Here is a 25,201-nt window from a genome sequence, read left to right on the forward strand (position 1 = left end):
TAGTGTAGGTAGGTGATAGGGAGTATGGGATTACTGTAGTGTTAGTATAAATGGGTGGTTGTTGGTCGGCACAGACTCGGTGGGCCGAAGGGCCTGTTTCAGTGCTGTATCTCTAATAATAAAATAAAAATAAAAAAAGAAGGCTTCAGATTAATTGTGCACCAAGTTGGTTGTGATGCAATACAAAAATCTTTTATTTTGTAAACTCCATTTGTCCCCCAGCATCCAATCTCTGGGAGAGTTAGCGTTCCATTCTGCTTTGTGTGGAAAAGGTGCTCTGTGATTTACTGCTGAATTGTTTCCAGTATAGAAACGCCTGGCTTTCTATAGCAGCTGGGAATTGTTTGAGGTATGATAGCATAAGCAGGAGTATAGTGAGAAGAATGCTTGCATCTTAGTTTTAACTTGGCAGTGCAACGAGTGGGAGGGGTGTCAGTTGTGGTCTGATGAGTCCTTTATTACTCTAAGTATCCTATCATTTTTTTGTTGGGTGTGAGCTGCAAATGCCACTTTTTTAAAAATTCATTCATGGGATAAGTGTTGCTGGCAAAGCCAGCATTTATTGCTCATCCCTGATTGCCCTTGAGCAGGTGGTGGTGAGCTGCTGCCTTAAACAGTGTAGGTGCACCCACAGTGTCCTTATGAAAGGAGCTCCAGAATCTTGACCCAGCAACAGTGAAGGAACGGTGATATAATTGCAAGTCAGGATGGTGTGTGGCTTGGAAGGGAACATGCGTCTGGTGCCCTGGTCCTTCCAGCTGGTAGAGGTCGCGGGTTTGGAAGGTGCTGTTTGAGGAGGCTTGGTGTGCACTGAAGCATGGTGAGTTCCGTGCATTTAAATGTTTGCAAGCTTTATCAGCTGAGGCACAAGATTGTTGCTGGGATTTCACTGAAGTATAATGGGGGGATTTGTCAATTTTTGCCATCTTGTGTTCAATAAACTACAAACAGATCTCGAGCTGTACAATTAATTTCATCCTTCCAAGCTGAAGGAGAAAAGGAATTGCAGGCAAGTGGGGAAATAGCAGAGGAGTAAGACTAGCTGGATTGCTCTTTGAAAGAGCTGGCATAGACATGATGGGTCAAATGGCCTCCTTTTGTATTGTACTATAGGGAGCGCATTTCGCGTTGTGTAGTGGTTAGCTGTTTGCAGGTCTGTCACAGCCCACAGGAACGGTTGATGAATGAAAAGTTTCTGGTGGCTTTGAGTTGTCTGGATCTCCTGTGGAGCTGATCAGTGCAAAATCAGATGCTGTGCTGTCCCAAAAATCAGGTGTGTTATAGGACAGGAGAATGTGCTGAGTACAGCTCTGGTGAAACTCTGTTTATTCTGTGAGCGGCTTCAGGTCAAATTGTCAGATTGAAAACTATTTGTAAGTTTGAGGTTGCAGGTCCAGGACCATGCAGCATTAAGTAATGGTATTTTAGTTTCAAGCAATTGTTTTGTGTTGTTTCTATGCATTACAGTAAGTGATGGACAAAACATGCACCCTATTCAGTTTTCATATGGTGGTTATTTTTTCCCTGGTTGTGCTGTGTTACAAGTAGCTTGAATGAGCCCGGTGAGAGAAGCATCCATATTTGTTATTGTGGAGGATTATTCACCTGTTTGGCAAATGTCTTCTTAAATAACTTTTTTTTTCTTTCTCTTAATGCACAGCTGTTTCTTGAAGATGGCGCAGTGTGTGACAAAAGTACAGTTGACCATTTCCTGTGAAAATTTGATGGACAAAGATGTTGGATCGATGTCTGACCCGTTATGTGTCTTACGGCAAAACACTGGAGCAGATGACCAGTGGATGGAGGTAATGCTGTCTTCACGGAGACTTTGGGTGATCCGAAGCACTTCAAAACAAATTGTGTGCTTTTGCTGTATAAGATTTTTTAGCTATCCTGCAATCACTTACAACAACTTGCATTTGTGTAGCACTTTGAATGTAGTAAAACATCTCCAGGCACTTCACAGGAGTTTATTAAACGAAATTTGACACCAAGCCACATGATAAGGAGCTCCAGCGACTCTGGTTCGGTTCTGGGTACTGCCTGTGCGGAGTTTGCAAGTTCTCCCTGTGACTGCGTGGGTTTCCGCCGGGTGATCCGGTTTCCTCCACAGCCAAAGACTTGCAGGTTGATAGGTAAATTGGCCGTTGTAAATTGCCCCTAGTGTAGGTAGGTAGGAGGAGAATGGTGGGAATGTGGTAGGGGAATATGGGATTAATGTAGGATTAGTATAAATGGGTGGTTGTTGGTCAGCGCAGACTCTGGGCCGAAGGGCCTGTTTCAGTGCTGTATCTCTAAATGAAAATAAAATAAATTGGTCCAGGTGACCAGAAGCTTGGTGTAATGTATGTTTTAAAGAGTGCCTTCGAGGAAGAGAGAGGCGGAGAGGTTTAGGGAGGGAATTCCAGAGCTTAGAACCCAGGCAGCTGAAGGCACGGCTGCTAATAGTGGAGCAATTAAAATCGGGATGCTAAAGAATTGGAGGAGTACAGAGATCTTGGAGGGTTGTAGAGCTGGCAAAGGTTCCAGAGATAGGGAGGGGTGAGATCAAGGAGGAATTTGAAAATGAGGCTGAGAATTTTAAAGTTGAGGCATTGCCAGACCAGGAACCAACGCAAGTCAGCAAGAGAAGCATACACACAAAATCTAAGTACACTAACTAAGAAAAGTTGACTTCCCCTCAAGTACCAGCTTAGTGCAGAAGTACGGCTCTCACCTCTGGGTTGGTAGGTTGGGAGTTCACGCCCCACTCCAGGATTTACTCTGACTCTTCAGTGCAGTACTGAGAGGAATGCCATATTGTCAGAGATGCTGTCTTTATGGACAGCCAAGAGAAAGGTCAGTGATTCCACGGCACCATGGGAAGTTGAGCAGGATGTTTTCCCAGGGCCAACATTCCCACTTCAACCAACCCCATCAAAAAACAGTCCCTCTGGTCACTTCATTCGCTTGCTGTGTTTAGATCTTTATGTCAGCAAATATTTGCTGCATTTGCCTACACTGCAATGGGGACTGCAGGTCAAAACACATTCATTGGACCTGAAGCGCTTTTGAATATCTTAATGATGTGATAAGATGATATATAAATTCAAGTTATTTCTTTACTTTTTATAATCTTGGTCCTCAAGCAAAGAGCCAAAGCCCACAAGTTAGGTTTCTCAATACAAAGGCTTCAGGGAGGAAATGATACAGGTTTAAAAATGTTGTGGGTTTTCTTGGATAACTGAGAGCAAAAAAGTAGTCCAGAGGAAACCAGTCTCAAATGAGACTAGGGGAGGCTCATGGCCGGAATAATTCCTTCAAAAAGGAGCTGGGAAAATAACTGACTGGCAGTGGGATCCTGTCAATAGAGAGATGATCACGTTCCCCTTGGAATATGCTGTTGCATATTTGCACATGAATAATGCTTTTGTTTCCAGGCAACACTGTTCTCTAAAATAAAAGTAAAATACTGCAGATGCTGGAAATCAGAAACAAAACAAAAAGTGCTGGAAATGTTCAGGTCTGGCAGCAACTGTGGAGAGAGAAGCAGACGGCACCTCCGAAAGTGAATCTTTCCTTCAGTATTGTACTGGGAGTGTCAGCCTGGAGTGGGATTTGAACTCCTGACCTGACTTGTGCGAGAGTGCTACCCACTGAACCACAGCTCACACAAAATGAAATGTATTTTTACAGCTGGGCAGGACGGATTTGCAATTTTGTACATGACAACAAATTTGACTTGCGTGACTCACTTTGGTCTCCACCCAACAGCTGGATCGAACCGAGAGAGTAAAAAACTGCCAGAGTCCCGAATTTGCCAAGAAGTTGGAGGTGGACTATTACTTCGAACGTGTGCAGAAACTCAAGTTTGGTATTTACGATATCGACAATAAATCCACAAACCTGAACGATGATGACTTCCTGGGAGGAGTGGAGTGCACCCTCGGACAGGTAACCTGCTTTGTGTGTTGGGCTCATTTACCTGCAGACTGTTACAGAGACTGTGCTTTTTCCTTCTCTCTCCTTGCGCTCTCATCTGTACAAGGAAGCTGCCAGTGGAATTGTCTCCTGGGTATTGGTCAAGTGTTGAGGTGGCCATCCCTGTCAAGGTGGGGAGTTAGCGGCGGGAAGGCAAGGAGTACCTGCTTTAATTTCCCTTTTGTCTTTTCTTTCTCACTTCAGTAGTTTTTCTCACCTGACCTGCGAGTCTCCTGCTGTTACTGAAGATCAAATTTAATTGGAATGCTGTGCACATCTATCACTGTATGCTGTAATGGGGCTGGCACTGCTCGGGAAGGGTGAAAATACAAGTTACTGTATTTTCAGATGATGCCAGGAATAGGAGACTATAGTTAGAAGCAAGGAGAGACTTGGCCTATCCCCACAAGAGCAGTGAGGGCCAAGAGCAGTTTTAATGGAGATTTTTAAACTACAGAGTATTGATAGTGAACAGGGAAAGATTATTTCCTCAGGTTGGAGTGTCAGGAAGAAAGGGAGATCAATTTAAAATTATAATTACATGCATCAGGAGAGGCGTCAAGACAAATGTTCTTGGAGAATGGAATGCTTTGCCACAGGGAGTGGTTGAAACAGACACCATTGCATCTTTTAGGGGAAGCATGGGTAAATATTTGAATATACAGGGATGTAGGGAGAGGGTGGGGCAGTGGGATGAGTTTGGGATTGACGCAGGGCTATGGGGAAGAGAGTGGCGCAGTGGGATTAGTTTGGGATGAGTTTGGGATTGATGCATTTCTATTCCACTGACCCACTTCTGTCCCTTCCAGATTGTCTCGAGTAAGACATTCACTCGACCTCTGCATTTGAAGAAGGGGAAGCTGGCTGGGAAAGGGAACATCACGGTGAGTAATATCACTCCCTTCTCCTCGACCCCTCTGGTCATGCAAAGTACAACTAAGTGCCCTTCAGGTTAAATCTGAGCTTCTCTAGATCCCTTGTATTGTTTTCTCTGTCACTTGAGGGGAGATGGGGGGCTTGCTCCAGGTACAGTTATAGAGAAGTGAAGCTTGCAATACCCTTGGAGCTTGTTATTATTTCAAAGAGAGGGTGATCAGTTGAATCAGCAGGTTATCTTGAATCAATATCTTGAATAATTTTAAGCCTTTATGTTTTTGACGCTGTATAAACATTCAAAGTTGCACAATCTTAACTGATTATAATTCCATTTGTAGTAACTGCAGTGGCTGCATGTGCCAGTTCTTTAAAGGATTGGGTAGTGAGCTGTGTTTAGGATATTGCCTCTGGAATCTGGTTTGAATCCAGCTTAAATCTAATTCATGCAAGGGCTTGAGCCCCCAACACAAACTAAACTGGCAATCTGATGCTTTGGAAGGGCAGGTGCTGTGGGAAATGACAGTAATGCAGCAGTAGATGCTCTTGAGGTTCAGTGAAGGAAATGTTTTTGGGACAGTGTAGAGGGAGCTTTATAGGGAGCATGACGGGGTTGGGGGGGTTGTAAAAGAGGAGGTAGCATTGTACTATTGATCAAGGAGTCAATTACTGCAGTAAGGAGGGATGATATCTTAGAAGGTTCCTCAAATGAGGCCATATGAGTAGAACTTAAAAACAAAAAGGGGGCGATCACTTTGGGCGTGTACTACAGGCCTTCAAACAGTCAGGGAGAGATAGAGGAGCAGATATGTAGGCAAATCTCAGAGAGGTGTAGTAATAGTAGGGGATTTCAACTTCCCCAATATTAACTGGGATAGTCTTAGTGCAAAAGGCTTAAAATGGGTGGAATTCTTAAAATGCATCCTTTTTGAGCCGGTATGTAGAAAGTTCTACAAGAGAAGGGGCGATACTGGACCTAATCCTAGGGAATGTAGCCGGTAGAAGTGTCAGTGGGGGAGCATTTCAGGGATAGTGACCATAACTCTATAAGATTTAAAGTAGTTATGAAAAAGGACAAAGAGGGACCGGAAATAAAGGTACTTAATCAGGGGAAGGCCGATTTCAGTATGATAAAACAGGATCTGGCCAAAATGGACTGTGAGCAGCTACTTGTAGGAAAGTCTACTTCAGACCAGTGGGAGTCATTCAAAAAAGGAAATAGTGGGAGTTCAGAGTCAACATGCTCACGTAAAGGTGAAGGGTAGGACCAACAAGTCCAGGGATCCCTGGATGTCAAGGGATATAGAGGATTGGATAGGGGGGGAAAAAAAGGAGGCTTACGGCAGATTCAGAGCGCTGAAAACAGTGGAGGCCCTAGAGGAGTTTAGAAAGTATAGGGGGCTACTTAAAAAAAAAAGTAATTAGGAGAGCGAGGAGGGGGCATGAGAAAACACTGGCAGGCAAGATAAAGGAAAATCTCAAGGCATTTTATAAGTATATTAAGGGCAAGAGGATAACCAGGGAAAGAGTAGGGCCCATTAACGACTAAAGTGGCAATCTGTGTGGAGCTGCAGGATGTAGGTGAGATTTTGAATGATAACTTGTCAACTGTGTTCATTATGGCGAAGGATGATGCAGGTGTAGAGATCAGGGAGGGGGATTGTGATATACTTGAACATATTAGCATTGAAAGGGAGGAGGTATCAGCGGTTTTATCAGGCTTAAAAGTGGATAAATCCCCAGGCCCAGATAAGATGTATCCCAGGCTGCTAAGTGAGGCAAGGGAGGAGATTGCAGGGACTCTGACACAAATTTTCAAATCCTCTCTGGCCACAGGAGAGGTGCCAGAGGACTGGAGGACTGTGAATGTGGTACCATTATTTAAGAAGTGTAGTAGGGATAAACCAGGTAATTGCAGGCCGGTGAGTCTAACATCAGTGGTAGGGAAACTATTGGAAAAAATTCTGAGGGACAGGATTAATCTTCACTTGGAGAGGCAGCATGGCCTTGTCAGGGGGAGATCATGTCTAACCAATTTGACTGAATTTTTCGAGGAGGTGACCAGGTGTGCAGATGAGGGTGAAGCAGTTGATCTAGTCGACATGGACTTCAGTAAGGCTTTTGATAAGGTCCCGTATGGGAGATTGGTCAAGAAAAGAGCCCATGGGATCTAGGGCAATTTGGCAAATTGGATTCAAAATTGGCTTAGTGGCAGGAGGCAGAGGGTGATGGTGGAGGGTTGTTTTTGCAATGGGAAGTGTGTAACCAGTGGTGTACCGCAGGCACCGGTGCTGGGACCCTTGCTGTTTGTAGTGTACATTAATGATTTTGACGTGAATATAGGAGGTATGATCTGTAAGTTCGCGGATGACACGAAAATTGGTGATGTCATAAATATTGAGGTGGAAAGCTTTAGATTACAGGACAATATAGATGGGCTGGTAAGATGGGCAGAGCAGTGGCAAATGGAATTTAATCCTGAGAAGTGTGAGGTGATGCATTTTGGGAGGGCTAACAATGCAAGGGAATATACAATGGATGGTAGGACCCTAGGAGGTGCAGAGGGTCAGAGGGACGGTAGTGTACTTGTCCATTGATCACTGAAGGCAGCAGCACAGGTAGATAAGGTGGTTAGGAAGGCATATGGGATACTTGCCTTTATTAGCCAAGGCATAGAATGTAAGAGCAGGGAGGTTATGATGGAGCTTTATAAAGTGCTAGTTGGGCCACATCTGGAGTACTGTGTACAGTTCTGGGCACCACACTATAAGAAGGATGTGATTGCACTGGAGAGGGTGCAGAGGAGACTCGCCAGTATGTTGCCTGGGCTGGAGCATTTCAGCTCTGAAGAGTGACTGGATAGGCTAGGGTTGTTTTCCTTAGAGCAGAGAAGGCTGAGGGGGTACCTGATTGAGGTATACAAGATTATGAGGGGCATTGTTAGTGTAGATGGGAAGAAACTTTTTCCCTTAGTGGAGGGGTCAATAATCAGGGGGCATAGATTTCAGGTAAGGGGCAGAAGGTTTAGAAGGGATTTTAGGAAAAGAAATTTCACCCAGAGGGTGGTTGGAATCTGGAACACACTGCCTGAAGAGGTGGTAGAGGCAGGTACCCTCACAATATTTAAGAAGTATTTAGATGAGCACTTGAAACGCCATAGCATACAAGGCTACAGGCCAAGTGCTGGAAAATGGGATTAGAATAGATGGGCTTGATGGCCGGCGTGAACACGGTGGGCCGAAGGGCCTGTTTCTGTGCTGTATACATCTGTGACTTTATATATCTGCCCTGGGAGTGCTTGCTGCTGCTGTTGGATCCTCCTAAATAAACTCCCTGACAAAAGCTATATCCTGTGAAATCCTATTGAGCATTTGAGATTCAAATTTTGATGTGATCTTTTTTATTTCTGCGCTCAGATTATAGCTGAGGAGATCCAGGATAAACGGGCAGCCATTCTGCAACTGGAAGCAAGAAACCTGGAGAATAAGGTGCTGAGCAATGCATTCAGGGTTTTGTGTTGGAGTTCACCCTTACTCAGTAGTTGCAGCCACTATGAGGAAATGGATTTTTAAAAAATGGTTCTGTGAAATGCAAAGTGTGTTTGTAATCAGAGGTGATGAGACACAGTGGGAGAGTTATGTAGGATGTGTGTTGATCCAGTGGATTACAGATCGATGGAGCCGAGCCTAAATCCTACCCTGAGCTGATTGGATCATCCTAATTTTAACCCTCAGGTTGAGTGCTTGTGGGTTTCTGCCATCTGTATCTTGCATCAGGAACTGCCAGGCACAACCCTTCCTTTTAGTTCATTGGTTTTGCCAATCTCACCCTGAGAGTGAGCACAGATTCTATTTAAAACTTGCCTTCAGACAGCTTGAGTGGCAGACAAGCTGACCTTTAATTCACAGACTTGGGTTTAAGTTCAGTCCAGAAAGGATGGGGATGAAAGCTTCCCCTTTGCTGTAAAGTTGTAAGGTTCCTACTTGAGATTATTTTGAGGCACTCTCAATCCAGTTCCTACGGCTATGAATCCACAGCACAAAACTTCCTAATTCTGCACTAATTGGGCATGTTCTGCTCAGAGATTTCTGATGCATTAGTGGGTGAAACCTGAAAATGGGGTTAAAGCACATTGTTGGGACAGAGTGTTGGCACCGTGTCTAAACTGTGCTGTACCCGATTCTGTGACTCCTTAATTCTAACCCTGAATGGAAAGGGTTCCTTACCCCATCGCACACACTCTCACCTTAATGAGCTCAAAACTAACCCATTTAATTTGGCATCGATGGGAAGGTTTGAACATTTCATCTGTTTTACATTTTCTTTTTGGTTTGGTGAACTTAACTCTCTCTTTCTTTTAAAAGGATTTCATGGGGAAATCTGATCCTTTTCTGGAACTGTACAGGCAAGGAGACGGTGACAAATGGCAGCTAGCTTACCGCTCAGAGGTAATGGCCTTCGAACATAACCAACACAACTTGTAACATTCCTTATATAACAGAGAATCTTACAGCACAGAAGGAAGCTGCTCAGCCCATTCTGTCTGTACTGGCTCTTTCAAAGCACTAGTCAATTAGACCCACTCTTTCTTCATAGCTCTTCACTTTCTCCTTTACTATAGTCATGGGCAGCACCAGATTGATGTATTGCTGATAGTCATATGATTTTATTCTGTGTAGCTTCACTACTCGTTTTCGACACTCATTTTAATCGCTGGGAAACTGATGCAAATATTTTATTTTTTGACAACTTCTTGGAGGTTAGAGAGCTGCAGGGAGTGGGCACTCCGCGGTTTGGCAAGCTCTGTGGTTGGTTTCAGGTGAAAGTCAGAAGTCCTGTGTTCCTGTTCTATCGGTTACGTAAAGCTCAGGTCCAGAAACCATCCCTGCTAATAGAATTTATAGCACAGAAATAGGCCATTCGGCCCAATAGGTCCATGCTGGTGTTCCACATGAGCCTCCTCCCACCCCTCTTCATCTCATCCATCAATATTTCTTTCTCCCTCATATACTTATCCAGCTTTCCCTTAACTGCATCTATACTGTTCACCTCAACCACTCCCGGTGGTAGCGAGTTCCACATTCTCACCACTCTCTGGGTAAAGAAGTTCCTCTTGAATTCCATATTAGATTTATTAGTGATTATCTTGTATTTATGGCCCCTAGTTTTGGTCTTGCTCCCACAAATAGAAATATCTTCGCTACATCTACTCTGTCAAACCCTTTCATAAATCTTCAAGACCTCTGTCAGGTCACCCCTCAGCCTTTTCTTTTCTGGAGACGAGCCCCAGCCTGTTCAACCATTTTTGTAATTACACCTTTTCAGTTGGTATCTGGTATCGTCCTTGTGAATTCTCTTGTTGCATCTTCTCCAGTGCCTCTGTATCCTAAAGTTGACTTTATGTTGCATCTTACTGTGCTGCAGTTAATTTATAGGATTATGTGGAGACGAGTGTGAAGGATCCAGCTCCCAGTCTAGGATCCCTGTGCAAGGGTTTAAAGCATCAACAGCCTGTGGAGTGCTTCAGGGCTTTTTGACTCGTATCCAGTCACAGGCCACACCAAACAGCCAACAGTCTATTGCGCATCCTGTGGTAATCCTGTCTGGAATTCCTTGCTGCACTCAATGTGCAGGAATTGCAACAAAGGAATTTAAACAAGTGTCAAAATAGGGAGATCAGAATGAAGGGGAGCGGTTTATTCCAAGTCTGGATCTTTCCATCAGGTTTCAGCAGGAGAATTTTGCACTGTATGTGGGGTCTCTTTGGGCCAATTTGGCTCCAACATGCTATGCCAAGCGATGTGAAATTGGGACAACAATTTGCTTTTATATTGCACCCTTAATGTATTAAACCGTCCGATGGGTTTTCACAGGAGCATTAACGAACAATTTGACACTGAGCCACATAAGGTATTAAGACAGGTCTTTGTTAAAGAGGTAGGTTTTAAGGAACAACTTAAAGCAGGATAGAGATGTAGAGAAGCAGAGAAGTTTAAGAAGAGAATTCTAGAGCTAAGAGCCTAAGGAGTTGAAGGCACAGCCATGATGAAAATTGGGGATGTGCAAGAGGTCAGAATTGGAAGAGCGCAATTATCTTGGAAGGTCGTTGGAGGAGGTTACAGAGATGGGGAGGGGCGAGGTCATGGAGTGATTGGAAAACAGATGAGCATTTAAAAATTCCTGGGTGTGGGGCAGACTCTGATACTGAACCCCCACAGCTCCCTGTGGGTACAGGGTGATGGTGACTGACAGCTGGCTATCTCCTGGAGGTCATTTTCACTCTGTGTGGATAGCCCATGGTAGAACATTTTGAACCAGTTAAAAACTGGGAGCTTTCAGGACATTGTGTTGGTAAGCTATGTGGCTGGAGCCTTCAGCACATGGACTGCAGAGCTTCAAGAAGGCGGCCCAGCACCACCATCTCAAGGACAGTTGGAGGATGGGCAACAAATGCCAGACATGCCCACATCCATAGAGTGAATAAAAATGCACACCACAGAGCACCCGTCACCTCAGCTATGGCTCCATATAGTACCCTGAGATTGGGTTAGTAAGTGGGGAGAGCACACTGCATAGTGAATACATCACATCAGTGTTTCGGTGACTGAGAATGATGATAATCGCATCAGATTCCATAGCTAACAAAAAACAGTCATCTTTACCACCAACATACTGGATTTCTTCATCTTAAGTGAGCACAGACGAGATTTACATGAATTGGAATAGGGATGAGGGTTTTCAGTTCTATGGAGAGACTGCAGAAGCTGGGATTGTTCCCCTTAGCAGAGAAGGTTAAGGGAGATTTAATAGAGGGGTCCAAAATTATGAGGGATTGATGATGAATGAGGAGAAACTGTTTTCACTGGCAGATAACCAGATGGCACAGATTTAAGATAATTGGCAAATGAGCCAGAGGGAGATAAGTATTTTCTTTACACAGCAAGTTGATGTGATCTGGAATGTGCTGCCTGAGAGGTGGTGGAAGCAGATTCAGTAATGACTTTCAAAAGGGAATTGGATAAATACTTGAATGGGAAAAATTTACAGGGCTATGGGGAAAGAGCAGGGGAGTGGGACTAATTGGATAGCTCTTTCAAAGAGCCAGCACAGGCAGGATGGGCTGAATATTCTCCTGCGCTGTATGATTCTGATTCTACAAAAACTACCTATGGCTCATTACAGCAAAGGATGCGAATACTGGTCATTATGTGCTCACATTCTCTTCCTCCGCTGTTTCTTGTTTGCAGGTCATTAAGAACAACCTGAATCCGAACTGGAAAACTTTCTCTGTCTCCTTGCAGTCACTGTGTAATGGAGATATGCAGAAGCCTATTAAGGTACAGGTTTTGAATCCTTTTCTGTGCTGGCTACAGGGAGCGGTGGAGCATTCCCTTGATTCCAGGGTGTTGCTCTATTTGAGAGCTGGACACTATGGCGGTGCCAGAATTTAAATGTGTGCGTGTGATAACCTGCACCAGGGGACTGATGGGGGAAGGAGCTGTAGGCAGAATCAACTTCAGTTGAAGGAGTTGTGTATGTTACAGAAGGATATCACGTACTGCCTGCTTGATTCATTCTGATTTAAATGATGTGATTTTTAAGCTGTCTCAAGTTTCCCCTGTTCCTTGGGCCTTTGACTATTCCATGCTGTAAACCTTAGGGACAGGAGGAGGCCATTTGGCCCCTCAAGCCTGTTCCACCATATAGTGAGATTATGGTTGAAGCCCAGCTGGTTTGGATGGTCACCTGAGCTCTAGTCATGAGGTGATATTTCCCATTGTAGCTGGTTTCTGAGCAATAGTTCTCCCTGTGGTTCTGGATTGTGTGAACATTACCAAGGAGTGGTGATGCTCTCTGCCTGAATCCCCTAGAAACTACAGCCCTGCTCTCCAGGTGACTCCATTGCTTATTAACTGCCTGGTATGATCTTGTGCCTTGATTATAGTCTCTTCTGGTTTAGCTGATCTTGGCAGAGATGCAGTCAGGGGTTGTTCTAATTGATCTCATGACCCCATAATTGATCTCATGACCCCAGGGCAGGGGAAGAAGGGGAGAAAATAAGCAACTGATGATCACTGTCATTCCAGTGACCCATACTGGAGAGCATGTTTTTATGAACATTAGATGTGGGCAGGACCTTGCTCAGCTGTGATGCTCCCACAGTTGAATAGCCTTTCAGCAGTCACCATTTAGGGTCACACGCTACAGGCATGGCCACTTGTGTGAGGACTGCTGGCAGCTGTGGAGCTGAAGAGCCCCCAGCCCTCCCCCACTCGCCAGGATGAGGTGATGGGATCCTTTCCCGAAGGCAGGGCGGGGAGGGCTTTGTGCCAGGGCGGCTCAAATGGGTGGCTTTACCCCTGTCAGTCACAAGTCAGTGTCTTCAGCTCTGGGTCCCCAGGAATATTTTCAATGCCGATACTTTGTTCCAGTTTCTGCACTCACTCTGTTTATTTGATGTCAGGTGGCTTGTAACGATAAGGATGAAAGCACGGGCTCAGATTTGATAGGGGAGGTCATTGTTCCCGTTCAGAAGCTGTTGGAAGCAAAGGACCAAGTGGTGAGCCTATCTCTAACTCTTCCTTTTGGCTGTCCTCTTTCCCGTGTAGGTCACCTGCTCTGATTATGATGGTGATGGCTCACATGATCTGATAGGCATTTTTGAAACTAACTTCTCTAAGCTGCAGCAAGTGGAAGCTGGGACTCCGGTGAGAATCCTCTTTATTTCTCTCTCAAATCTTTACAGATGGCATATACTTTTTATAACCCTTCTTCCAAATGACACTGCAGACCCTGTTAAATGCTGAAGTGTTTGCATTTATTGTAAAAACTGAGCAGTGCACTTCCTATAAATCTATAACTCTGTTATATTACACTTCTTTCCCCTCCTCCCACTTGTGCTTGTTCCCTCCTACCTGCTCTTTTTGCGCTCACGCTCTCACTCCTTTTCTCATGCTTTCTCTGGCTCTCACTTTCTCTTTTGCGCTTTCCCCCTCTCTCCCCTTCCTCTGCTGACCATTATGACCCTGCATGAGAATCAGGTTGGATTAGTTGCCAGTGGGCACAGGCCCACAGTACAGCATTACCCAATTCGGCACTGGGGTTGCAGGTGACACGGTTTAGTGTCTCAGTCAAAGTGGCAATATTGGAGAACACAAGAAATAGGAGCAGGAGTAGACCATCTGGCCCATCGAGCCTGCCCCGCCTTTCAAAACTATCGTGCCTGATCGTAGGATTCAACTTCGCCTGCTCGCCATATCCTTTGATTTCCATTCAGACCTAAAATCTGTTTATCCCAGCCTTAAATGTGTTCAACAATGGAGCATCCACAACCCTCTCGGGTAGCGAATTTCAAAGATTCACAACCCTTTGAGTGAAATAATTTCTCCTCATCTCCATCATAAATGATCGGCCCCTTATCCTGAGACTGTGGCCCTGTGTTTTAGATTCCCCAATCAGCGGAAATAATCTTTGTTTACCCTATCCAGCCCTTTTGGAAGCTTATATGTTTCAATAAGATTACCTCTCCTTCGAAACTCCAGAGAATATAGGCCCAATTTACTTAGTCTCTCATCATAGGGCAACCCCATCATCCCAGGGACCAATCCATTGAACCTTCGCTGCACTGCCTCCAATGCAAGTATATCCTTTCTTAAATGTAGAGACTGAAACTGCACATAGTATTCCAGATGTGGTCTCCCCAAAACCCCGTACAACTGCAGCAATACCTCTTTATTCCTGTACTCCAATCCCCTTGCAATAAAGGCCAACATGCCATTTGCCTTCCTAATTGCTTGCTGTGCCTGCATGTTAACTTTCTGTGTTCCTTGTACAAGCACATCCAAACTGAGGAGGGAAACTGAAATCACATTGGAGTTGTTGGGGTAGTTGTTGATTTTGTTAGCTTGGCTTTGTAAGTCACATTGTTGCAACAGAATAGATGCAGACCAGAAATGGGCCATATATATATATATATATCCAGTTCCTATTGAATCTGCTTCCACTGCCCTTTCAGACATTGTGTTTGTCTGTTTGTGCACACAAGGCAAGTCTAACCCTACTCCCCTGATTTTTGCTGTCTTATTTTCAAGCAACTATTTAATTCCCTTTTAAATGGATTTCCTTGACCAGGTGTTTGTGATGAGGGTATTCCACAATCTACCTCCTCTCTCTGATAAGCCTTTGTTCTAGCCTCTCTTCTAATTGTTTTTGTAGCAATAGTTTGCACCTTCTCACCAGCCAATGGAAACAATCTGCCACTAATTACCTGGTCATAACCTGCCAAAATCTTGAAGACCTCTATCCAGTGGCCCCAAGCTTTTTCTTGTTGAGTGAAAAAGCCTGACTCTGTCGAGTCGCTCCAATCACTGTAACCCCCTCGTCCGTGGTAGTCTAGTGAATCTAAGCATTTTTCCATTGATTTTAATCTCCTTCCTATAATGTGATTCAAAAAGAAATCTGTCCACTGCACTCCCTAGGCACCTTACCTTATAAGTTCCACATTGCCATCCTCTTTTCTATGTCCTGTATCTCTAAAAACAAAACCAAGGATTCTGTTTGCTTGCACGTGTGTATCTGCACCCCAAGGTTGCTCTGTTCCTTTGAGAGGTTCTTTCTTTCCTCCATCCTTTTTCTTTCTGCTCTTTTTACACTCCCCTCTTCTTGCAGTTGTATAGGATGCAGCAAAGCATACAATGCAAACATTAAGTGCTGTATTAGTCAATGCTGATGTCCCTCAGGTCAAGCACAAAAATGTATGAAAGTTGATTACGTACGGTACATCTCAGATCCCCGTTGCCCTTTTAGTCTTTGGCTGTGATCCGCACTGCCTCTGCCTCTCGCTTTCATCATTGGCCAGTGTTTCCACCTCTGCTGGTTTGGGCTTTTCCTTGGATGCACAGCCCCATTGAGTGGCCAAGTGTAGAAGCTGCCGAAATCCAGCAGGAAAATACTGTTCCCCTCCACTGACAGACAATTCCTTCAAAACCTATCTCTCCAAGTTTCTCAGCACTGCCTTGGATTAATTGAGTTTTTATCAGTTATTAATTGAAAGAGACTGATGAAGGGTTATAGAACAGGGAAATGAGGAGGTAGTGAATACCAAATATACTGATCTTACGTACAAGATTTTAATGTCCCTGTTTTCAGCTAAAAGCGATTGTCTAATCAGATGTATCCTGCTAGCCATCTCTGCAGCGACAGTGTCAAAGTCAGGGAAATCGTAATTGAAATGTTCACGGAGCACAGCACTTTCCTGCTAACTCTTACTGCTTCACTGCTGTGATAACAAAATGGCAAAGTTCCCTTCTGGTTTCAGGACAGTGCGTCCCACTGCTGATTTTTTTTTTAAAAAGGGAGAAAATCCCCATGGGACAGATGCAGAGAGAGGAGATCCAGAATCAGCCATTAGCTCCATGACTGACAGGAGAGTAGGCATTAACATCTTGCAGCGCACTCAAAGCTGATTAGAATAACATGACAAAGAAGGCGGGGCCGGGAGGGGAATAGCTCTGCACATTAATTGACAAAAAATTGGGTGAATGGAAGCTTTGTGATGTAGGCAGTTGTCTTAGATAAGAGTCATGGAGTTATTCTAATGTTTGGAATTTGGCTTGCGATGGGTGGAATCTTATTGTATGAGTTCATATGGTGATATCGAGCTGGGGTTTTCAAAGCATGTAGGTTGTGGTAGGAAAGGAAACTAGGAGTTCCACAGTTCTGATATCCTGGTTAAGAATGGGTGAGACCAGTGTGAATAGCCATTAATTCAAGAGATCAGTGTATTTCAGCTTAGCAGGGAAACGAGAGGGAAGGTTCCCAGGGTGTTGATGTAGTAGAGACGAGAAGGATTATTGCAGAGGGAGAGATTGGGGTCCAAAGGTGGTCAGAATCCGAAGGAAAGCTTTTATTGCTCCATTCAGTCCAGGAGCACAGAGGTGATGAGAGAGGGGTCCAGATTGGAGTGAAGGATTTAAATGCTAGGTAATGCTAAGTGCTGTTCCCTGATTGGTGTGTTTGTATCCTGAAGATTGAGTTTGAATGCATTCACCCAGAGAAGAAAAAGAAGAAGAAAAGCTACAAGAATTCTGGCATCATTCGGGTCCGATCTTGTAAGGTGTGTAAATGCTTAATCGAGTTACCTGGGAGAGCTTTGTCTGTATTTGTGGGATAGTTTACTCCCTGTGGGTACCACCTCACTCCCTGATCATCTTACAAAGGGTTAATGATATTGAGTATCTGGCTGCACTGTCACAGGAATTGGAGGAGGCCGTGCATTCCATCCAGCCTGCTTTGCCATTGGTTTAGACTGTGGCTGATCTGTAGTTCAACTCCATTTACCCAAATCACCTGATACTCTGACCCAACAAAAATCTATCGCTCTTGAAAATTTTGAATTGGCCCCAGCATCCACATATATTTGAGGGAGAGAGTTCCAGATTTCCACTGCCCTTTGTGTGGGAAAAGTGCTTCCTGATTTAACTCCTCAATGGTCTAGCTCTAATTGTAAGGTTGTGGCCCTTTTTCTGGACTCTCTACCGGAAGGAACAGTTTCTCTGTTTCTACCCCACTGAATTAATTTATCAGCAGGCCAACCTTTGCAAGCTGTACTGATTCCATCTTGTTCAATTTAACAGGTAGAAACTGATTACTCTTTCCTGGATTACGTTATGGGAGGATGTCAGATCAATTTCACTGTGAGTAAATTTCAATGGTGTTTCCACCCACCACAGTAGGGGTTTGGGGGACATGCACTCCAATGTGTCTTGCTCTGCGTGTGATTGTACAGTTTGATGTAACACTCCACGGGCCATGGAGACTTTGAGGCTGAAACTGTTAATGGTTTTTGTACATCAGGTGATACAGTCCACCTGCTGGTGCCTGTCATATTCTAGTATTTGAATTCTGCACAGACCAGAGCAGAAATTGGACTCCTTAAAAGGATATTTCATTAATAACTCAGAATGAGTTTCAGAAGATGAATTCAGTGGGGATAAAAAATCAGAAATGAAAAAACTTCATCAGTAAAAATAATCACGAAGTTGTCGGGTTGTCCTAAAAACCCAACTGGTTCACTCATGTCCTTTTCAGGAAGGAAATCTGCCGTCCTTACCTGGTCTGGGCCCTTTTGTGATTCCAGTCTGGCACCAATGTGGTTGACTCTTAACTGCCCTCTGAAGTGACCTAGCAAGCTACTCAATTGGCCCACCACCACCTTCTCAGGGCCACTCTATTGATGGACAATAAATACCTGTCTTGGCAGCAATGTCCATGCTCTTGAGAATGAAATTCATATTTTTAAAAAAAAGTCAATCGCATTGGCTGAACAGAGGCTCATACTGAGGGACAGAAGGTGTTTTTTTTGTGTTGCAGTGCTTTGATTAGAAAGTGCTGAGTTGTATTACAATGATGGAATATAGTGCAGTATGGGACAAGCATCTTTGCATCCTGGATTTCCTCAGTTGTTTCTTGTAAAAAGTGCTGGCTAAGATAAGCCAAAATCAGTCCGACAGCATCTGAAGAAAAAGACAGCTAACATATTATGTGGACCGCACCTACTGAGGAAACTGATGTCTTCTGATTTGTTGATGAATTTTTCTCAGGTGTTAATGGAGCTGTGTATTTCTGGGAGCTTTTATTTTGGACTGGTCAGTCTCTCGTTGTGTTAGTCACTGGGAGGTGAGGGCAAGGGTCATCAGGTGAACAGGAGTTAGAGGGCGTGGTTAAAAATGGACCCAGTGTAATTTAGTCCTAATTTTTAAGCCATACATTCAGTTCTTTTATATAATCATTTGATTTTATATTTATAGCTAAAAAGCAAATTTTAGGGCAATATGGAATTAGAGAGGGAAAATTGGTTTGAGGGGTGTTGGAAAGTGCAAAACTGAGGAACTATGCCACCACTGCTGGGAGGATGTAATTACAGCGTGACACATTTACATTGGAAGTCCCCATTATAAATGTGGACATAGTAATCTGATGACCCCACAGGAACCTGTGCATAGGCTTAAAGTTTTTTAATAGGTTTGCAGTTTTTTGTTTTGTCGCTTTTATTAAATGTTCTTTATAATTTCCCCCTCTTGTAGGTTGGTGTAGACTTCACTGGATCCAATGGAGATCCTCGCTCACCAGACTCCCTGCATTACCTCAGCCCGAATGGAGTCAACGAGTACCTGACTGCCATCTGGTCTGTCGGACAGGTTGTGCAGGATTACGATACGTAAGATTTCCTCACTCTTCCATCGTTTTATTTTTAATGTGCTCCTGGTTGGATTAGTGAAGTGAGCAATAAACTGACAGTATTTCATTCTGCCTCATCACTCTGTTCTGCCTGTCTCCATAGAGATAAGCTGTTTCCTGCATTTGGATTTGGTGCTCAAGTCCCTCCCAACTGGCAGGTAAAAACAATCGTGAGGTGCAGTGCTGGTTTGAAGGTTGTTTTATTCTTTGCAGTGTTTTACAGGTGCTGTATGACCTTTTCCCCCCCATATCATTTTCCACTTGTGACTGATAGCAGTTTTTTTTTTCTGCAATGCATTCATCAAGTAAGAAAGAAAACATTTGCATTTAAAACATGATGCATAGTCTCTGCCCTATGTGCTACAAATTTACTACTGCTCCAAATATCAGAGTCCCCATATTGCTGCAACCTCACTGTTAAAATTATGACTTAATGCACTGTCTGCTAGTTAAACACAGCTTAACGCTTGTTCAGTCTGCTTTTCCTCTGACATTGTACAAAACTAAAGCATGCAGTCATCTAACCACCACTTCCTGATCTGTCCAATCTGCTCTCCTTTTTGCAATCTTCACAACATGGGGCTTCTTTGTTGGAGGCAGATGTGAAGCATCCAGGTTCATAAATCCCTGATGCCTCTGAATGTTGTTCTGAAACTGACTATAAGTTCTATAGCTGGCTGCCATGCCCAACCCTGGAATCTCCAGCAGAAGATGCTGCTCCCACGTGGAGTTCAGACACCTCGGGGCCCTGACCCTAAGGTTGTTGTTCTCTGGGTCAATTTTGTGAAGGGATCTGGTTGTGGCATTATTCGGAATGGTGCCACCTTACTCCAGGATTGATCCAGGAGTGAGATTGATGGAGCCTTAAATCATTGAGTAGTGTAGCTATGGAACACTGACCTGGAAGGAGGGAGTGAAACACGGAAAAAACTACAGTTGAGATAATTTCAGTAAGGAAGATTTTGAACCTAAATTCTATTTCCTGCTTTTCTCAGGTATCACATGAGTTTTCCTTGAATTTTGATCCCAACAACCCATACTGCCAAGGTAGGAAATTTCTCCATCTGTCCGAGGTGGAATCATTGGTAAAGGAAAAGGAGAGTGTAGGACAAATGCTTTCTGTTTAGTGTACTTCCTGCTGAATCCTGATAAACCTCTCTATCCGGTTGAGGTTTTATGGAGCTGCCACAGATGTTCCAAAATGGAACATAGGAACGGGAGTGGCCTGTTCAACTAGTCAGTTCGATCGTAGCTGATCCGTGTCATCTACCTGCCTTGCTGACCAAAAATCTATTGAATCTGATTTCACCTTACTGGGAATTTGCAATTCCAGTCTGGAGAGCTCTGTATCTGCTGGCTGCTCAGAAGCGCCATACCAGTCTCATTTCTTTGTAGGCTGGGTAGATTGAACTCGGGCAGTGCCACTGTCACTGCACATTAAAACTTGTGACCATCTGTTCATAACCTCGGTGTCCCGTTTGAGGCAGAGCTGACCCTGTATCACTCCATCTCACACAGACTGTTAACTTCCAGCTCTTGGCATTGGCCATCTTTGTCCCTGCCTATACTCATCTGCTGGAACCCTCAACCACGCCTTTGTTAACTCCAGAATCAACTATTCCATTGTACTAAAAACAAGAAATGCTGGAACCACTCAGCAGGTCTGGCAGCATCTGTGGAAAGAGAAGCAGAGTTAACGTTTCGGGTCAGTGACCCTTCTTCGGAACTGACAAATATTAAAAATGTCACAGGTTATAAGCAAGTGAGGTGGGGGTGGGGCACCTCCCACGTTAACTCTGCTTCTCTTTCCACAGATGCTGCCAGACCTGCTGAGTGGTTCCAGCATTTCTTGTTTTTATTTCAGATTTCCAGCATCCGCAGTATTTTGCTTTTATTCCATTGTACTCCTGGCCAGTCTCCCGTGTTTCACCCTGCCATAAACTGGCACTCATCCAAAACTCTGCTGCCTGTACCGTAACTCTCACCATGTCCTGTGCTCACTGACCATCATTGGCTCCTGGTGGCCTGCACCTTCAGTTTCAAGTACTCGGCCTTGTGTTCAAATGCCTCCATGCTCTTGCACCACTCCCCCCACCCTTCATCCGTACAAACCCTTCCCCACCCTGAACTTCCTGTTCCTCTGACTCTGGCCTCTTCTTCATCCCACCCTGCCCTCCCACTCTACCATTGGCAGCCATTCCTTCAGTCACCTGGGCCCCAAGATCTGGAATTCCCTCCCTAAACCTCTCTGCCCATGACTGTAACTGATGGTGAAGTGATATCTCATTCCTTGTTAAATCATCATTAAGCTGATGACATTGCCTACACCTTGTTACAGTATCATCTTTCCAACCTGGTGGAATGTGCTCTGAGTGTAGGCAGGGAGTGTGCACACTCAACCCAACAGCACTCCTCTTATCTCCATGCCCCCCCACTGCCTTTTGAGCCAATGGTAGGAATATTACTCTGGATTGAGGTGGGATGTTAACTGTGTCTGAAGGTGTGGTGCAAATCCAGGATTGGGAGGGGAAAGCATAACCCATGGCATTAAAAATAGATGGGGAAATGTGTTTGCCCTTTTCTTCCCCCTTTTCCCACACCTCCGTGATTCTGCTGCCGACTGGGAAATATCTAACCTTCACATCTGCTTCTCCCAAGCACCAAATCACAGCCAGCTGAAAACCTTCCTAGTTATTTTGAGGGGCAGTCTGGGCAGTGGGAAGCCTTGCCCCCACCTTCAAAGTCTCCCCTTCTAACGCACTCACAGGGTTGGTGTAAAATTTTAATCCTACTGAAACCGTAAATAATGTATGGCCTGCGAACAGAATGCAGCTTCACATTAAACATATATTCTCGAAGTCTGACTTGGTTGGAAGGAACGGTTTGGGCTGTGTTGGCTGCAGCATTTTTCTTTCCATGAGGTGCTGCTACAATGCTGATGAAACGTCCGCTTTTTCTAGTCTGCTCCAATAAGTTAAGTTTTTGCTACTTTAAACATGGTTAACGGCGGCACAGTGGCGCAGTGGATAGCACCGCAGCCTCACAGCTCCAGCGACCCGGGTTCAGTTCTGGGTACTACATGTGCGGAGTTTGCAAGTTCTCCCTGTGACTGTTCCGGTTTCCTCCCACAGCCAAAGACTTGCAGGTTAATAGGTAAATTGGCCATTGTAAATTTCCCCTAGTGTAGGTAGGTGGTAGGAGAATGGTGGGGATGTGGGATTAATGTAGGATTACTATAAATGAGTGGTTGTTGGTTGGCACAGACTCGGTGGGCCGAAGGGCCTGTTTCAGTGCTGTATCTCTAAAATAAAATAATAAAAAATGGTACCTCTCCTGGGTTTACTGGCTAACGAAAAGTAACTTTTTTTGTTAACCAAAGATATTAAGGGATTATTAGTCAATGGCTGAGATGTGGAATTGGGCCATGATTTCATTGAATGGCGGAACAGGTTTGAGGGGCTAAATAACCTCCCCGTTTCTATTCCCCTTGCTGTATCTCGCAGCGTGCACCAAGGGGAGACAATCCAGGGAGCTCCTGGTTGCTGTGCAGTGACCCTTGCTGGCGAGCCCGTGAAGATGGGACTGAGCTGAGCTGCGATGCCCCCCAATGTTGAAGACCCTGCCAGTGCTAAAGGCCTGAGCTTACTTCACCAACCATGGGGAGTTGGCCAAAATACCAGAGGCTCTGTATGCAGAGATGATGTAGGTGAGGGCACTGTTCATCTTGGAATTGCCTGCTGGGGCAGAGATGTTGGGCAGTTGACTGTAAGGACGGTGTGAGGAGCGTGGCAGAGCCAAGTTTCATAGCTTGTTTCCCACAGATTGACCAAGAATCATCCCAGACACTCTCAACAGGGAGCAAAATAAAGATTCACTGAGGGAAACCGAGTGATGTTCAGTTCTTTAGTTGAGTTCTGATTCTAATGTTTGGTTTTACTTCATGTCTTGTGCAATGCTATTTGAGATGGATTAACAATATTCTCTTTTGACAGGGGTACAGGGTATTATTGATGCCTACCGCAATGCGATTGTCAACGTGAGACTCTATGGGCCAACCAACTTTTCGCCCATTATAACCCACGTGGCCCAGTTCGCCGCAGCTTCCACTCAGCAAGCGATTGCCGGGGTGAGTATGGAGCCACGGCACAGTCCGGGCTGCAAGGAGCAACACCAGATCTGTTCACCAAGAAACCTCACTCCATGCATCCTGCCTGCTTCAGATTGGAGAAGCTAGGATTGTTCTTATTAGAACAGAGATGGTTAAGTGGAGATTTAATGGAGGGGTTCAAAATTGAGAGTTTTTATAGAGTAGGTAAGGAGAGAGACTTTCCAGTGGCAGGAGGGTCAGTAACCAGAGGATACAGATTTATGGTAATTAGCAAAAGAACCAGAGGGGAGAGGAGAAGTTTTTTTACTCATCGAGGAGCTGTGATTGGGAACGTGCCGCCTGAAAAGGCGGTGAAAGCAGATTCAATAATAACTTTCAAAAGGGAATTGGATAAATACTTGAAGGTGAAAAATGTGCAGGGCTATGGGGCAAGAGCAGGGGAAGTGGGACTAATTGTATATCTCTTTCAAAGAGCCAGTAGAGACACGATGTACTGAATGGCCGCCTCCTGTGCTGTATCATTCCATACATTAATGAAAGTGGGTTAATTGAAGTGATATCTCAGCTGAAGGCTGGCTGGAGAATGTGGTCAGTCCTGGGATTTCCTGGCTAGAGGGCAGTGGTGGGTGGGGGAGAGAATGGGAGGCACATTGAGCAGGGGGATGGGCAGCTGTAGGTTTGGAGAGGTTCATGGCTTCTGCTAGCCTCACTTGGCCACAACCACAGCAACATAGTGAGGTGAGGCTGGACTATTGAGGGGATGTCGGTGCTGGACAGCTGGTACCGAATGTTTGCCTGTGCAGTCTGAAATACAAGTATTTTTTCTTGAGAGAAAGAATTCGTTGTCTTGAAGATATTTCTCTCATCTGATCGTCCAGGCCTTGAGAGGGTACAGTGATTAGTTTGAATACCATTGAAGGAGTGGCATGCGCTATGGATAAAGGGGAACCCGTTGATGTACTGTACTTGGATTTCTAGAAAGTATTTGACAAGGTGCCACATAAAAGGTTATTGCGAAAGTAAGAGCTCATGGTGTAGGGGGTAACATATTAGCATGGATAGAAGATTGGCTGGCTGGCAGAAAACAGAGTATGCATCAATGGGTCCTTTGCTGATTGGCGGGATGTGACGAGTGGAGTCCCGCAGGGGTCTGTGCTGGGGCCTCAACATTTTACAATTTATATCAGTGACTTGGGATCTTCCTATACACTTGAGCTTACACTGTCTGTTTCACTCTCTGATTCCTTCTGTTACAGCAATATTACGTTCTGTTAATTATCACTGATGGGGAGATAACTGATTTGGACCAGACAAGGAATGCAATTGTGGAAGCCTCTAAGTTGCCCATGTCCATCATCATTGTTGGTGTTGGCAGTGCAGATTTTAAAGCCATGGAGTTTCTGGATGGAGATGATGGGGTCCTGAAGTCGCTGACTGGAGAGAAAGTTGCCCGGGACATTGTGCAGTTTGTACCCTTCAGACAGTTTCAGAATGTAAGTATGACAGACTTAGAGGTACAGCCTAGGCAGAGCTTCCGTGCAGCCCTCTGGATCAGCATCAGGTGCCGTGTTGAAGCCTCTTTGACATTAATGTAACCACATGCCTGAGCTCCACTCTCTTCACACTTGGGTGTCAGCTGTGGCTCAGTGGGTAGCACTGACCTGTTGAGTTAGCAGGTTCTGGCTTCAAGTTCCAGTCCAGAGACTCGAGCACAAAATACAGGCTGACACTCAACATTTGTGGATGAGCTGTTAAGACAGAGTGGATAGGAAGGACCTATTTCTCTTAGCAGAGCAGAGACCTTAATAACCAGGGCACATGGATTTCAAATAATTGGTGGAAAGATAAGGGGAATTGAGAAATTTCTTTCACCCAGAGGGTTGTGCGGATCTGGCACTCTACCTAAAAGGGTGGTAGAGGGAGAAACCCTCATCGTGTTTACATATATAAAAAAAAATTGGATATGCACATTAAGTACTGTAACCAACAGGGCTACGGGCCAAGAGCTGGCAAGCGGGATTA

General features: G+C 44.7%; 1 protein-coding gene across 6 annotated transcripts in view; it reads left to right on the forward strand.

Moving 5' to 3' along the window:
* The window catches only part of LOC137378399 (copine-1-like), a 106,880-nt gene that overhangs the window by 75,493 nt on the left and 6,186 nt on the right, over positions 1–25,201 (forward strand). For 5 of the 6 annotated variants that reach the window (XM_068048691.1, XM_068048688.1, XM_068048690.1 and 2 more), the window contains exons 2-15: positions 1,661–1,805; positions 3,754–3,933; positions 4,770–4,844; positions 8,250–8,321; positions 9,198–9,281; positions 12,081–12,170; positions 13,443–13,541; positions 16,862–16,948; positions 17,469–17,528; positions 18,918–19,051; positions 19,175–19,229; positions 20,067–20,118; positions 23,064–23,197; positions 24,436–24,672. In XM_068048691.1, the coding sequence (XP_067904792.1) occupies positions 1,674–1,805; positions 3,754–3,933; positions 4,770–4,844; positions 8,250–8,321; positions 9,198–9,281; positions 12,081–12,170; positions 13,443–13,541; positions 16,862–16,948; positions 17,469–17,528; positions 18,918–19,051; positions 19,175–19,229; positions 20,067–20,118; positions 23,064–23,197; positions 24,436–24,672 (1,491 nt within the window). In that variant the 5' untranslated portion in view covers positions 1,661–1,673. Of the gene's footprint in view, positions 1–1,660; positions 1,806–3,753; positions 3,934–4,769; positions 4,845–8,249; positions 8,322–9,197; positions 9,282–12,080; positions 12,171–13,297; positions 13,394–13,442; positions 13,542–16,861; positions 16,949–17,468; positions 17,529–18,917; positions 19,052–19,174; positions 19,230–20,066; positions 20,119–23,063; positions 23,198–24,435; positions 24,673–25,201 lie in introns of all 6 variants that reach the window. The other variant, XM_068048689.1, reaches the window with a different exon arrangement.

This window comes from Heterodontus francisci, chromosome 16 (assembly GCF_036365525.1).
Source record: "Heterodontus francisci isolate sHetFra1 chromosome 16, sHetFra1.hap1, whole genome shotgun sequence".
Taxonomy (NCBI): domain Eukaryota; kingdom Metazoa; phylum Chordata; class Chondrichthyes; order Heterodontiformes; family Heterodontidae; genus Heterodontus; species Heterodontus francisci.